At 42.6% G+C, this 14,613-nt stretch overlaps 1 protein-coding gene across 4 annotated transcripts in view; it reads right to left on the bottom strand.

Annotated features, from left to right (window-relative positions):
* RABGAP1 (RAB GTPase activating protein 1) overlaps positions 1 to 14,613 on the bottom strand; it is a 159,455-nt gene that overhangs the window by 14,539 nt on the left and 130,303 nt on the right. For all 4 annotated transcript variants that reach the window (XM_012532785.2, XM_033427231.2, XM_049711435.1 and 1 more), the window contains 4 exons: positions 13,673 to 13,714; positions 13,284 to 13,412; positions 2,097 to 2,189; positions 1,563 to 1,673 (listed from right to left, as the gene is read on the bottom strand). In XM_012532785.2, the coding sequence (XP_012388239.1) occupies positions 1,563 to 1,673; positions 2,097 to 2,189; positions 13,284 to 13,412; positions 13,673 to 13,714 (375 nt within the window). The remainder of the gene's footprint in view (positions 1 to 1,562; positions 1,674 to 2,096; positions 2,190 to 13,283; positions 13,413 to 13,672; positions 13,715 to 14,613) is intronic.

The raw sequence follows: 14,613 nt of genomic DNA, 5'->3' as shown, positions 1-14,613 counted from the left end.
GATTTTTGCTTCAGCAATTACCCTGCTCAGTGTACACCCTCCTCCCTCCGCTCACTTGGCAGAAATGCCTGAACAGTGAGGGAATGATTCTCATAGTGTTTCTACAAAGAAGATCAGAGGGTATGCTGGGAACCTGCACCACAGGGAGGAAACTCCAACCTAAGGAGACTGTGGTAAACCAAAAAGCAACGGGATCTCCAGGTTCTGGTTACTGAGGGCTAATGGCCTTGCAACACCCTCCCTGGAAAAACTGGAAAAAGGAGTCTTCCCAGTTACCTGCAGCTACTTATAGCTGACAATCAGACAAAGAGAGTGAAACAACACTGCCTGTGCCTAATTCCTGCACTTTCATACACACCAAATCACGTAATTCTCACTATACTCTTGGACACAGCTATTATTCCACCTCCCCACACTTCACCCTGCTTGAAAGTAGAGTAGCTGATGGTAGAATCCAGACCTGTTCAAAATTTTACTCCATTATTCTATTTCTAAAGAGAAGTAATAAGAACCAGTAGATACTGCCATCTCTCTTTCTCTTCATCTGCGATGTGACTCACTTGGAGAATCTAATGAAAGCAAAGACTGTCAGAGAAATACAGTAGTACACAATATTTTCATACATGTTGGTGGCTGTCAAGGACCTTGTGAAGTTCACAGGTCCTAAGGGGTTCAATATATTATGTTAAGTCCCCTGTAAACCCTCAATAGCCTAAGCCTATCTCCAGAGCCTCAGGAAAATCAACAAGCAGAAAAGTAATCTTAGGAGCCTGAAGGGAAACGTAAGTCAGGTGCTGCCAAACTTTGTCCAAGCGCCAAAGCCAGCCTGCCACCTATTCTCGTAAATAAAGTTTTACTGGAACACAGCCATGTGCATTCGTTTATTTATTGTGTAGGCACCAATGGCAGAGTTACATAGTTGCAACAGAGACCATGTGGCCCACAAAGCCTAAAATATTTACTATCTGTCCCTTTACAGAAAACGTTCGCCAACCTCGACCTAAACCATGAATGAGAGAGTGCACTATGGGAAGCCTGTAGTATAGAAACTGGACAAACACCCTGCCAGGAATGCCATCATCTCAAACCTTTTAAGATTAGGAGAAGCAAAGAAAAACAGAATATCTGCCAACAGAAATTCCTGATGAAATTGCAAGCTGCGGAGGCACTGAGCTTTATTACAACTGGCAATGCTTATCCAACAGGCATGTGATGTGCAGGATGACAAAATCTGTTCTTGTCTTAGGGGTAAGTTAAGGAAATTATAGTGATTAAATGCTACTGCCAATTGCAATAACATAAGAATAGCCAGAAACACCTTTCAATCAATGTCTGGAAAGGCGTTCAGGGTTTGCTGTATAATGAGAGAAGAATGCGGTAAGGAGGCCTTAATGAGATCATGGATGATCCTGAAGGAGAGGAGGGAACAGTACTGACAAGAGCAAGGTGGATCATAAGAGGGAAACACTAACTAGAACAACAAACACTAAAATTCCAGGATTTCACTTGATTAAGGGAGAAGTGTTTCAATATAATCATCCCTTCAGACAAGTCAGACTTACGTTATCCAGGTCCTTTCGCAGTGCAATCTTACTGGTCACCAGCTCATGGGCTAAGTCATCATTTTCCTGTTCCAACCTCATGTTAGCTTCTTGTAGACGCCTATTCTCCCGCTGATGGGTAAAAAGAAACCAGTTACAGACATAAAAATCAGATGGAAATGACAACTTCTCAGGTTAACCCCCAAAACTAATTGCTGAGTCCTACGGGAATCACGGGAGATGTGGCTGGTCCTAACGTGCTGCCAGTCAACAACTGCTTACTTTCTATCTCCACAGAGAAATACTTAAATTCAAGTGACTGTCAAGCAGCTACTTCTTATTAACTGTGACAAAAGTCCACCGAACTGTAACAAACTAGGCTGCTAGTCTGAAGCAAAACAAATCTTGCTTTCTCATTTGCAAACTCAAACTGAAACTGGACCCTAGAAATAGTGAAACTAAATTTTAAAAAGAACTCACTAAAGCTAGTTACAGGCACAATTATGTAAAATGAAAGGCTGAAAACACTTCACATCACCTAGGCCGTAAACAAACCTCAAATCGCTCGATGGGGTCTTCTTGTTGGGCCTGCTGTTCCCTCATGGTGTGATATTCTTTTTCATATTTTTTCAACTTCTTCTGACTAATCTGTAGGATAAAGCACAGCACAAATTAGAAAGTATCAGAGGGGCTTCCCTGGTGGCGCAGTGGTTGAGAGTCCGCCTGCCGATGCAGGGGACACGGGTTCGTGCCCCGGTCCGGGAGGATCCCACGTGCCGCGGAGCTGCTAGGCCCGTGAGCCATGGCCGCTGAGCCTGCGCGTCCAGAGCCTGTGCTCCACAACGGGAGAGGCCACAACAGTGGGAGGCCCGCGTACCGCCAAAAAAAAAAAAGGATCAGCAACGGGTGGGTGCTTTCAGGGCTTGCCCTGAAGACCAAGACCTCTGCTGACCTGGGCATCCCAAGTTACTATGAAAGTGGTGTTTCCTGCACATGAGCCCAGGACCTAAAATTCTTACTCAATGACTACCATCATGTCCATGGGTCTGCTGGGGATAACTGGTTGCTGAAGTTTTTACCAGTAGTCAGAATGAGCACCCAACAGATAACCCCTCCTACCTGAGCTCTAGGTCTGACTGTCCATCTTCCTCCTCCTCCTCATGGGCCACTTCTTTAGCACATACCAGCACTGCTGCAGGTGCTTTCATTCTGTGACCTCATGACAGCTCTACAAGGTACGGCATTAGTATCCTCATTTTAGAGGCAAGTGAACTGAGATATAAGGAAGTTACATGACTTGACCAAAGTCACTCAGGAAGCGACCAGCAGGTTCAGGATCTGAGCCCAGGCCGTGAGGCATCATCCAAAGTTCAAGCTGTAGCTACCTCACTGTCCTACCACCTACCACTTTCCTTTCAACTAGCACCTTCTGTGCTGCCTGTAAACAGGCACAGTTCTCTCTGCCCTTAAACACACAGTTCTGCTGAGCGTTCTATTTAGCTGCTCTTCCATCCCATTAAACTACTGTCTTCTTTCTCTCAAGCTTTTTCTTACCAACCACTACAAACTACTACACTGCTGACTCACAAATCTGACTTTTAGCCTCCAGTTCCTAGGAATCACAGAGCTAGTCTAGTCCAACTTCCTTAGTTTACAGAAGAAAATACTGAGCCATAGAAAGGGGATGGGACAGGCCCAAGTTTTTGGCAGGCTGATGTCAGCATCTCCAATCCCTGCTCCATTCTTCCCTTTCTGTCTTACTCGAGCTGTCTGGTGTTCCTCTCCAACTGATTCTGTGGACACCTGGCCCTGTCGGGCCGTTTACAGGCCTGCCTCAATTAGAGTTTGCTCCTGGAGTTTGGCTGCTGCCCGAGGGGAGGCAGCTAGGAGCCGTGCAGCACTATGCCCCGGCTGCAGTCTATAGAAAGATGCCCACTAAACACCTGGGGTGAGGCCACAAGCTGGAAACGGACATCCCTAAACCTAGATCTTCTGCGGTTTAAGGCCAATGCTGGGGTGAATGTTTATCGTGCGTGTAAGTGATTCACAAAGCACTTAAATAGAACAACTTTGTGATCAGTAAATTTATAAACAATCCTAACAGATCAATAGCAGAGGAACAGAAACTAAATGAGGCTTGTGGGCAGCAAACATTTCCTCCCAGTACTCTCTGCTGTCAGTCTGTATAAATGACAAGGAAGGGCAGGGATACAAGACTCCCCTCGTGCTTTATAAAAAAGAGAACTGACACCAAATCCTACAAAACATTCTCACAAATCTTCAGGATTCTTCAACTTGTCATTCTCATGCTGGGGTAAGGAAGAATTAACATTTTTCTCATAAACATACATTTTAAAAGGCTAATTACAAAGTAATTTTTTCTACCTTTCATTAGCCTTTATTATAAATGTCTCATTCTCAGAGCAAAAGGGTTGATTCTCCCTCACACTGTAAGAGCAGTTAGTGTGTAATAAGTGCCCCAGACATGCCAGGCCCTTCACACATGTCACCTCATTTGGTTCTTTCAGTTCTGTGATAGGATATGGGCATTTCTTTGTGTTTCCTATGCGTCCACATTTTCTACATTGAGCATGAATTACATTTATAATTAAGCTAACAAAGTGAACGCTGTTTAAAAACAATTCTCATACCCTGGGCTTCTCTGAGACAAAGCTCTGCTCACTTCTCTACGCAGAGCTTGCTGGTCCAGAGTTCTGACTTCTTTCCCAGCTGAGACTTGCCTTCCCAACTCTCAGCCTCACTTCTCGGTCTCTCTCTTCTTCCCTCTCTTTCCCTTGAATGCCTTACCCCACCCCCTCCAACCCCATTACAAACAAAAAATAAACAAACATAACACTGCTTATAATGGGTTCATAGCTGATCCTGACTTCCGGAGCATGTGGCTGCATACCAGAGTCAACTAGTTCAGGTTGCCTCTGAGGCAGAGACCCTGTGAAAAAGACTGATGCCTGAATGAGGAACGAGAGGTATCAGCAGCAAAAGCAGCAATTCAAGTGTCCTTATGAGGCAGCACCCAGGAAAGACCAGCACCTCTCAGCCCGCCTGTCCCATTATCAGTGCCTTCTCCAGGTCAGAACTGCGTCTCACTCACTGTTGTCCCCTGCGCATGCACAGAGAGCGCCCAGAAATGCTTGCTAAATTAATGAGAAGGGAACCCACACCACCACCCGCCCCGCCCCTTTGCATCAACCTGTCTTCTACATGGAAATGGCATCCAAAGCGAACGTACACTGCAAGCCTGGTCCCTCTGCCTGTGCAACCCTGTGCCTGGATCACTCCTCTTCACCTTTCAGATCAGAGCTCCACATCACTTTTTTTTTTGTTTTTTTTTTGGCTGCATTGGGTCTTCGTTGCTTGTTCCTGGCAGGCTTTCTCTAGTTGCAGTGAGCGGCGGCTGCTCTTCACTGTGGTGCGCAGGCTTCTCATTGCAGTGGCTTCTCTTTTTGTGGAGCACGGGCTCTAGGTGCGCAGGCTTCAGTAGTTGTGGCACGTGTGCTTCAGTACTTGTGGCTCGCGGGCTCTAAAGTGCAGGCTCAGTAGTTGTGGCGCACGGGCTTAGCTGCTCCGCGGCAATGTGGGATCTTCCCAGGCCAGGAATCAAACCTGTGTCTCCTGCATTGGCAGGTGGATTCTTAACCACTGCGCCACCAGGGAAGTCCCTCCACATCACTTCTTAGTGAACCCTTCCCTGACAGTCTCTTCCCCCTATCAGGCTTGGTCTTTCATTATATATTCTCATAGCGTCAAGCCAAATCCTCCATGGCAGCTGTCCAAGTTCACAATTATTTATTTATGTGCTTACTTGATTAACTGTCTTCCCACTAGGAAACAGGCCACATCTGTTTTGCTTACCACCATACCTCTAGCGCCCAGCTCAATGCTTGGAACATAATCGGAACAGTCAGCTGTTGAACAAATCAAAGTCAAAGGCCTTCCTTTTAACCCAATAAGGATGCAAGCAGGGACATTTATTGATCCAATAGTTGAGCCCCACTATGTGCAGTGTTCTTTGCTAAGCATTAATGATACGAAGATGTACACAGATCAGGATATGCAAATTCCACAAGGGCAGGAACTCTTTATGCACTGTGAAATTCCTAATACCTGGCACACAGTAGGCATGAAAATACTTAATGAAGAGACATAGTCCCCACGGTTCATTTTGCCTGTCTCTTACTTCTACCACGAAAATTTTAACTGAATTCAAGAAGAAGAGAAGCTATGGAATCAGCCGCAGATCTCTGAATCACACCCGCTGTTGGCTGACTCCTATCAGAAGGCTGTGGAAATCACGGCTTCACACACAGAGGTATTTTTGCCTTCAAAGACGATTAAATTTGAAATCTGTTCTGTTTAAATACACTTTCAAGGAGGAAAAAATTCTAATAATTTCCTGGGTTAAGGCTGAGTTTGTAATTTAGGTAAAACCAATTTTATACCTCATTGCAATTAGTACAAGGTTCTTAACACTGTTTGAGACAGTACCACTTTGAATGTCCCCTGAGAGCCATGGTTCCCACAAAAAAAGCACAGAAGCTAACCCCCACCCCACCCCCAGCAATTCAACATTCTAAAACCATTTCAGAGGGCTCATGGGCTCCCTGAGGCCCATCCATAGTCCCAGGTTAAGAAACCCTGAATTAGAGAGAAGGCGGAGACTTGGAACATGCCAGTTTGATATTTTGGTAGAGGTAAAAATTAGTCTAAAACACCTTTCCTTTGGTCACTCACTTATCATGAATCTGTCACAGGAATTGGATAAGGTTTTCTCTTAAAACATGTGCTACTTGCCCTGGGAAAGCTGGCCCCCGATCAGGCCGTGGAACAGGCAGGGATGTCGTGGCCCACACTGATGGAGAAAGAATGAGAGTGGCTGCTGACCTTGGTGGGAGTGAGGTAGTACCGTCGGCCAGTAAGAACTTGGACAGACCAAGGCTTGAGTCCTGGCTCTGCAGATGACTTACTGTGTGACTGAGGGCAAGCTGCCTTATCTCAGCCTCAGGGTCCTCATCTGTGAAAATCCCAACAGTCCTTATGAGAACTACTGTTATGAGGATCACATGATATAAAACACATAAAGAGCTAAGAAGAGTACCTGGCTGGCACACAGTGAAGTCTTTTTAATAAAGGGTGGCTGTAACATTATTATTATCTGCTTTTCTTCTCTGAACATGTGCTGCAAACAATGAGCCATTTAAACAAAGTCCATTTAACACAGAAGAGTAGGAAACAGGCTGCTGATAGGAAATATTAGGAGTTGATTCTGAAGTTTGGTTTAAAGTCCCTGCAAGGGGCTTCCCTGGTGGAGCAGTGGTTAAGAATCGCCTGTCAATGCAGGGGACACGGGTTCAATCCCTGGTCCGGGAAGATCCCACATGCCGCGGAGCAACTAAGCCCGTGTGCCACAACTACTGAGCCTGAGCTCTAGAGCCCACGAGCCACAACTACTGAGCCCACGAGCCACAACTACTGAAGCCCGTGCACCTAGATCCCGTGCTCCGCAACAAGAGAAGCCACCGCAGTGAGAAGCCCGCGCACCGCAACAAAGAGTAGCCCCCTCTTGCCGCAACTAGAGAAAGCCCGCGTGCAGCAACGAAGACCCAATGCAGCCAAAAATAAATACATAAATTTTTAAAATAAATAAAAAATAAATAAAGTTCCTGCAAAAGTCAAGAATCCCTGCTGGGCTGGACTCACAGAAAGTCCAGTGCAGGTGGGAGGTTGAATGTTAGTAGCTCTGCGTGGCAGGATTGGAGTTATGTTGTGTGGGTGAGTGTGTGGGTAGGAAGAGGTCTGGCACATTAAGGAGATCCTGACCCCAAAGTCCTCGTTGCTAAATAAAGAAATCTGACACAAGTCCATGGTTCTTTTTCAGTTAGTGATTACAAGAACCTGAGATTTACATAAAAGTTTCAAGATAACAAGCTACCTCTACATCTACTATTTTCTTTAATCATCAAAACGACTTTCTGAGATGCGTACAGCAGGGATTATCACCCTCATTGTACTGGGGAACTGAGACCTCGCTAGGTAAAGTGACTTGTCTAAAGTAAAGGACCCAGACTGTTCAGCAGCAATGCCAGCACAAGAATGCAAGTCTGGGGTGATTCTTGTTTTTTACCCATCTCTGTAGCATGCCCAGTACTGAGCACAGTATATTCTTGGCATAGAAAGCAATCTACAAATGCTTGTTGACTTGAACTGACTTAAGGAAAGCAGATACCTGGGCAGAGGAGATCAAAACAGCCTGGGCCAAAAGAGCACTGGTGTGTGAAGGATGATGATAATATCATCAGAAGAGCAGCCACTACTTTAAAGGCATCGTCTTATTTCTCTCTCTACAACCCTGCTGTGCTAACCTACCTTAGTTCACAAAGCAGAGGCAGAGCCAGCTTGAGAGCCAAGGTTTGTGGGACTCCACTTGAAACAAATCAACATTCTATTTGATTTCTCAGCCTTTTTATTTAATTTATTCAAACAGTTCAGGCTCACACTCCCTCAAAGATAACTAAATAGAATTAGGCATCCTTGTTCTACCATCAGAGTATTTTTCTAAAATGCAAGAAGCAAATTATTAGCAGACGAATCACATGCAGATAAGGACCAAGGGAGAGGAACTCATTAAAATAAAAGAAGAAGGTAGTGAACACTGCTACCCTTGCAACAACCAGCAAACTTTAGGGTTCAGTGCAGAGAAAGAGAGAACCCACTCAGAAGCTTCCTCATGAAATCCAATTCTAAAAGGTAGGAACACGTAAAGATATCTTGTAAAACTAGCCAGGTCTAGTTATAAGGAAAATGGAACTCAGCTACAGTGTACAAAAGTAAGTTTCAACACTGACATAGAGACTGAGTTACCCATCATTATATGATAAATATCACCAAAAGTGGACCAATAGAAGTAGCTCTTGTCCCATTCATTCAATCCCTCAGGTACAGTAAAGCACAATGATGATAAGCATTGACTTTAGAGTCTGAAATTCCTGGGATCTAATCTCAATTCCATCCCTGACTTTGTGCCCTTTGGGAGTTTTCTTCAATTCTCTAACCCTCAGTACACACATCCATAAAATGACCTCATATGGACACTCTAAGGATAAATTCACTATGTGTAGACACTATACAAGCTTCTGTGAACATATCAAGAAAAAAGACTGATGAAGTCACTACAAACACAGAAGTTAAAACCCAAACCCACACTAACTACACAAATGATTTGAGCGGAGAATGAAGTTCAAACTAGTGCTGCTTTTAGGCTCATGAATAAAAACATGCCCTGAGGGCAAATATCCCTAAATGCCAAAGAGTTTTCTGTTTCTCCAAATAGCAAATGGTCAGGATTACATTAATTGACAGATATTACTATTTGGTTTTTGTAATAATATCTTTTCTTACAGGTAGTTTGAAGCCTAGCATATTCACTTTATGTTTGACATAACAAATTCCAATGAAGCCATGGTTCAGAAATTCCATTTCAATCAGGCAGGATTCTACAGCCAAAGGGTCAAGTATTCAGATTTGATCTAAGAAACCCACTGAGCCATCTCTTTTAGCATAGTTCCTGCTGCTTCTAAACCAGCCTCACGTATCAGACTTGTTCTCAAAATTCCTGTATAGACACACAAAGAAACAGTTGCTCTCACATATTTCTTGAGTCAAAACTTAAAAGACCTAATTATTTTTTTCCCATTTCCCTCCACTAAAGATGATGCATGGCACAGTTATGGGTATGAAAGGGCTGTGGAGCTCCTAGGACCATTCCCGATCTCCTGAACAATCTATTTAAAGTGAAATTCCTTTTAGATCTTATATCACAAGTGGAAACAACTTTTCCATCTCAGGTCACTGACCCATGGAGGGAGAGAAATTCAACAGACGGCTATATGAGTTTTGATGTATGTATGTATGTTGTTAAATTTTAGATTAAGAGCAGGGGTCTAAAACTCTGTAAGAAATAAAAAAAAAAAATTCGGTCCCATAATAAATTAAGGAGAAGAAGGGGAGAAGTAAAAGGGAAGAAAGGAGAGAGAGGAAAAAAAAGGAGAGGCAAGTAAAGACAGATACTGGGAGAGATTGATGGAGAAAAGGAAGACGCAGGCACCGAGAGGACAGTGGACCTTTCTGGGCAACAGACCCACCTTGTGGCCATTGCAGATACTGCTGCACCGAACTTGGTTCCTGCCGCCTTCTGAAATAAGAGGCCATGCAACAGGGCGGAAAGCCTTGGGAGCACGCAGTCAGAAGGCCTGAGTTCCAACAGGGCTTTTGTCACTGCCCAGTCAGTATCAGCCGGGTAAGTCACTTGGCTTCTATAAGCCTCAGTTTCCATACTTGATTTGCCCTTTGCACCTCACAGGGTACTGTGAGGAACAAATGAGATTCTTATAAAATCTGTACAAATACTGGAAATTACAACACTGTAACTGCTAAAACACAACAAAAGACAACAACAAGAATAGGTATCTGTTTCCTGGACTGGCATGTGAGGTAAAGCATTCCCTATTCCCACCTTAATTAGGAAGTACAACTGAGAAAACTGAGTCACAACTTTTTTTTTTAATTAAAAAATAATGGAATGGGATTGAATGAGGCCAATGTTCCTTTCTAAATTCTACACCAAGAAATTCAGAAGCTAGTTTCCAAAGCATTCACCTAGCAGGAATCCCCTTTTCCATGGCTAGAGGGTCTCCAAACAACCAGAAGATACTATGCACTCTCTGTGCTGACTGAGGCCCTCCTCCATCATGCAGTCTACGTAATGCAGGGCTCATAACTGAGCTTGCCAATGATTTCTCTTATTTTTGAGCTGACAAATTATCACTGTGACTGAAGTCCTTTGCCAATAATTGGCTCAACTATTGCCTATATCTCCTTTAATATTTTTTGGTGTTAAGTATAGCTGCCAGAGTGAAACTAATCATCACTAACTAAACTGTACACATCATATCCCACCTTTTAACAGAAAAAGCTCACTCTCTCATGTCCTGGTGAATCTGTAGGCTTTCCGTGATGAGTCAATTTCAAGAAAAATTACTATTTTTCTCACCTGAAACCATGTGCAAGTAGGGGAAATCATCCAAAGTGTACCCTAGCCATGCAGGGCTCTCCAAGACCAAAAGGAATTACGTATCTAAGCAAATAATAACGTGTGCTGTGCGGCCTTGTCTACCTTAATTCTTTGGAAGCAAAGGCAAGGAAAAAGACATTAGACACCTCCCATCTGGACTTTGGAAATAAAGAATCCATTTATTATTAAAGTGTTTCAAGCTAATGAAAACCCAAAAGGTAAACCTTTAGCTAGAAGCTATTTTTAAGCCTTGCCCAAATCCATGTTAACTCTTCTTTGTAAAACACTTGGAAGAAGCTCAACAGAATATTCATTTATTCACTCATTCAACCAATATTTACATGTCAGATCCTGTTCTTGTGCTGGGAATTCAGCAATAAACAAACGAGATAAAGTCCCCTCTGTCACAGGCTTAATTCCAGCATGGGGACAGGGGGCACGCAGATAATAGTCAAACATATAAAATAATGTTAAGTATCAATAAGTGACATGAAGAAAATATGACAGGATAAGGAGATAGGGTGTAAAGAGTTGGGGGGAGCTGCTACTTTAGACACTGTAATCAGAGAAGTCCTCTCTGATGACATGATCATTGAGCCTAAGACTGAATGAGGTGAGGGTGAAGCCATGTGGACAGCAAGGAGAACAACGTTACAGACAGAGAGACCAGCCAGTACAAAGGCCTGCGGAGGGAACATGCTCAGCATGTCTGAGAACAGCAAGGAGGCCAGGGTGTCTGAAGTGGAAAAGTGTAAGGGGGAAAAGTAGTAGTAGTTGAAATCACACTGTCAGAGGTGAGATGGTGCCAGGCCTTGCATGCCAAGGCAAGAACCTGAGTTTTATTCTGAGATAAGAAGCCATTAGTGTTTTAAGCAAGAGAGAGATGAGATCAAAAAGAGTCTGGGAGGAAATCACTGTGGAAACAGAAGGACCAAGGAATCGACTGCAATATTCCAGAAGAGAAGTGATGAGATGGTTAGACTTGGGCATTGGTGATGAAAGGGTTGAGAAGTGATCAGATTCAGGATATATTTTGATGATAGGGCTTGGATGTGGAATATGAAGATGTTAAGTGTGAAAGAAAGAATAGAAGAGGATGGTATCAAGTTTTCAGGCCTGAGCAATGAGGTCCCACAAACTGGAGATGGGGACACTGAGGAAGAAGCAGGTTTTGGAGGGGAAGAAATCATAAGTAAGAGTCAGCATCCTTCTGTATGCTAAACCAGGTTGGGACAGAAAGCAACTCCAAGAAGCTCAGAGCTCATTTGGCTGTGTGCTGTGTGCAAACCCATCACTGGTGTAAATGTTACTGAAAAGAGTTTGTTTCTGCTTGAAAAACCAGGGAGGAAATAATCATAGTAGTAGCCATTATTTCTTAAACCCTTACTAATTATCAGGCACTAAGGTAAGCACCGTACAATCCTCACACGTAAAAACACTTAATCACAGTACCTAGCACATGGTAAAATATCATTAAATGTTATCCATAATACTTGTGAAGGATGTAACATTTTACATTGAACGATAACTTTAATGATTATTTTAATTTCTAGAAGTTCTATTTCCTTTCCCTCCCCCCCAAATCCCCCATTCACTTTATATCATGATTCCTATTTTTTATCAGGCTAATATGTAGTTTTTGTATTCCTGCTTTTACAAACAGGGTGGCCATTCTGAAGTCCTAACTTTATGCAGAGATTTCAGTTTCATTTTGGGGCCTCCAAAAGGCCCCAAATCATGTCTTGTCTTCGTGAGTAGTAAAATCCTAATACCTACCTCTGGTTCTATATTCCCTTGGAATGCTCTTTTATTATCACACAATACACTGAGCCACTTTGTTTAAGGCACCTGGGTATTTCTCTTTTTTCTTTCAAGTTCATCCAGGTATTTAAACATTTCTTGGATTATACTTTATTTAGCATCTCCAAATGTTTAAAGAAGGGTAGCCTGAGTTAGCTCAGTCTGACATATAACCAGAACCAGAAATCCAATATTACTTTACAGATGAGGAAATTGTGCCTTAAATAGGTGAAATAACTTTGAATTCAGATCTCTCTCTAATTCCCAGTCCGTACTCTAATTCAGTAGATAGTGAAGCTTCTCTCCTACCACATCTGCCCCTGACACACTGATCACAATTCTACCCTCTGGAGACACACTGAGTAAATATGACAGTCAGTCTTTTATGCACCCTATAAGCATCTCAATACAGCTATTTATTCTGTCTCCCATTTGCCTCCACCTCTCAAATTCCAAACTAAACTCCCTCAATTACTTTTTCTTCTTTAAAAACAAAACTTTTATAACATGAACACAAGGAGATTCTTCTTTTTTTTTAACCTTAAAAAAATGATACAAATCATAAATGCTTCACTGGAAGTGATAAATAGTGAATAAGTTTCCTTCATGTATTATTACTTTCATTTTAGGGAATTTCTGACCATAACAACAAATACTGAAAGTTAAAGGACAGCACAGTAGAAATCATGAAACCTGATATTTAATTCATAGGCTGTAATATATATGAAAATATTTAGAAAATTATACAATACAAAAGAAAACATTATTATTAATGTACTATAAATGTTGACAATTTGATCAGGAAGAGTGAGACATTAACAAAGGAATCTAAATTAATGCAAAAATGATTTTACCTTCATGTTGCAAGCTAATTCCATCAGTTTTTTTGCATTTTCTTCTGAGCGATATCTCTTAGGAAGCTGAACCCTGAAGAACTTCAGCGCACCTTCAAAGTCTGTCAATAGTAAGTCATCTTTGGAAGTCTTGAAGAAAGAAGAAAATACAACCATGTACAGAAAAAGTTTTCTGCTATGAAGGTGCCCAAGAAGGATTTTATAATCCCAGCACCTTTATAATCCCCAGAAGATACTTTGTAGCCTTTGCAGAGCTACTTGCACATATCCACTGTCAGGGACAATGCTAGAGCATAGTGGCTGTTCAGAATGAGATTAAGACCAAGATATTGCAAGTGCTGAACAAGGAATACCAGATAACCCAGCTTACAAATAAATGTGTACTGTACCTTTAATAATCCAAGGGCGACATTAAAAATAACACTTATTCCCTAAAAGAAAACACAGAAAACATTTTCAGTGTTTATATATGGATTATTAAAAGCTGTTTGTCTTCAGAATACCCCACAATTTTTAGATAAACTGTAAAAACTTAAGGAATGAATCTTGAAAATATCTTGGGGAAAAAAATTACAGGGCAACCACTGAAAAACCACTTAAGGTAGACCCAGTCTCCCATTTTTTTGAGAGAAGAGCTTTTCTAGAGCTATTCTCGCAATTCAAGAATGCTTTTCAAAGTATTCTATGCTTCCGAACTAAAACATTAGAGTCATAAAATTGTGATCTCTCAGGAAGTAACTCCTGGTGGCTCTTCCTGTATTCTATACTGCTCACTCCAAGTACAACAATCACTCTGTCCATGAGCCCTAGGACCCAGAACTGAATCTGCTCAGGGTTCCCTCTAATCTGCCTTTCTTAATCTTATCATTCTAGGAGTAGTGGGGCAAAGGACAGCTCAGGTGAGGCCCTAAAATCTGCTGACAGTGTTAAACTTTTAAAGTTTCTGGGCCTCAAGTTCCATAACAAATAGTCTCCCAATGGTTTTCTGAACTAATTAGTTGAAAAGTTTATGTAGGTTACTTAGCATGCCACCAGGCCCACAGTAACTACTTAACGAATGGTTGTTTATAATAGTGAAAAACTAGACAAAGGTTTGAGATTAGGAATTGGTTACATAAATTATGATATATCCAAAGAATGGGATACTTGGCATTAATTAAGAATAATGGGGCTGGGCTTCCCTGGTGGCGCAGTGGTTGAGAGTCCGCCTGCCGATGCAGGGGATGTGGGTTCGTGCCCCAGTCCGGGAAGATCCTACATGCCGCAGAGCGGCTGGGCCCGTGAGCCATGGCCGCTGAGCCTGCGTGTCCGGAGCCTGTGCTCCACTACG

The sequence above is a fragment of the Orcinus orca genome, chromosome 6 (assembly GCF_937001465.1).
Source record: "Orcinus orca chromosome 6, mOrcOrc1.1, whole genome shotgun sequence".
Lineage (NCBI taxonomy): Eukaryota > Metazoa > Chordata > Mammalia > Artiodactyla > Delphinidae > Orcinus > Orcinus orca.
This window is presented reverse-complemented; position numbering and strand designations above follow the sequence as displayed.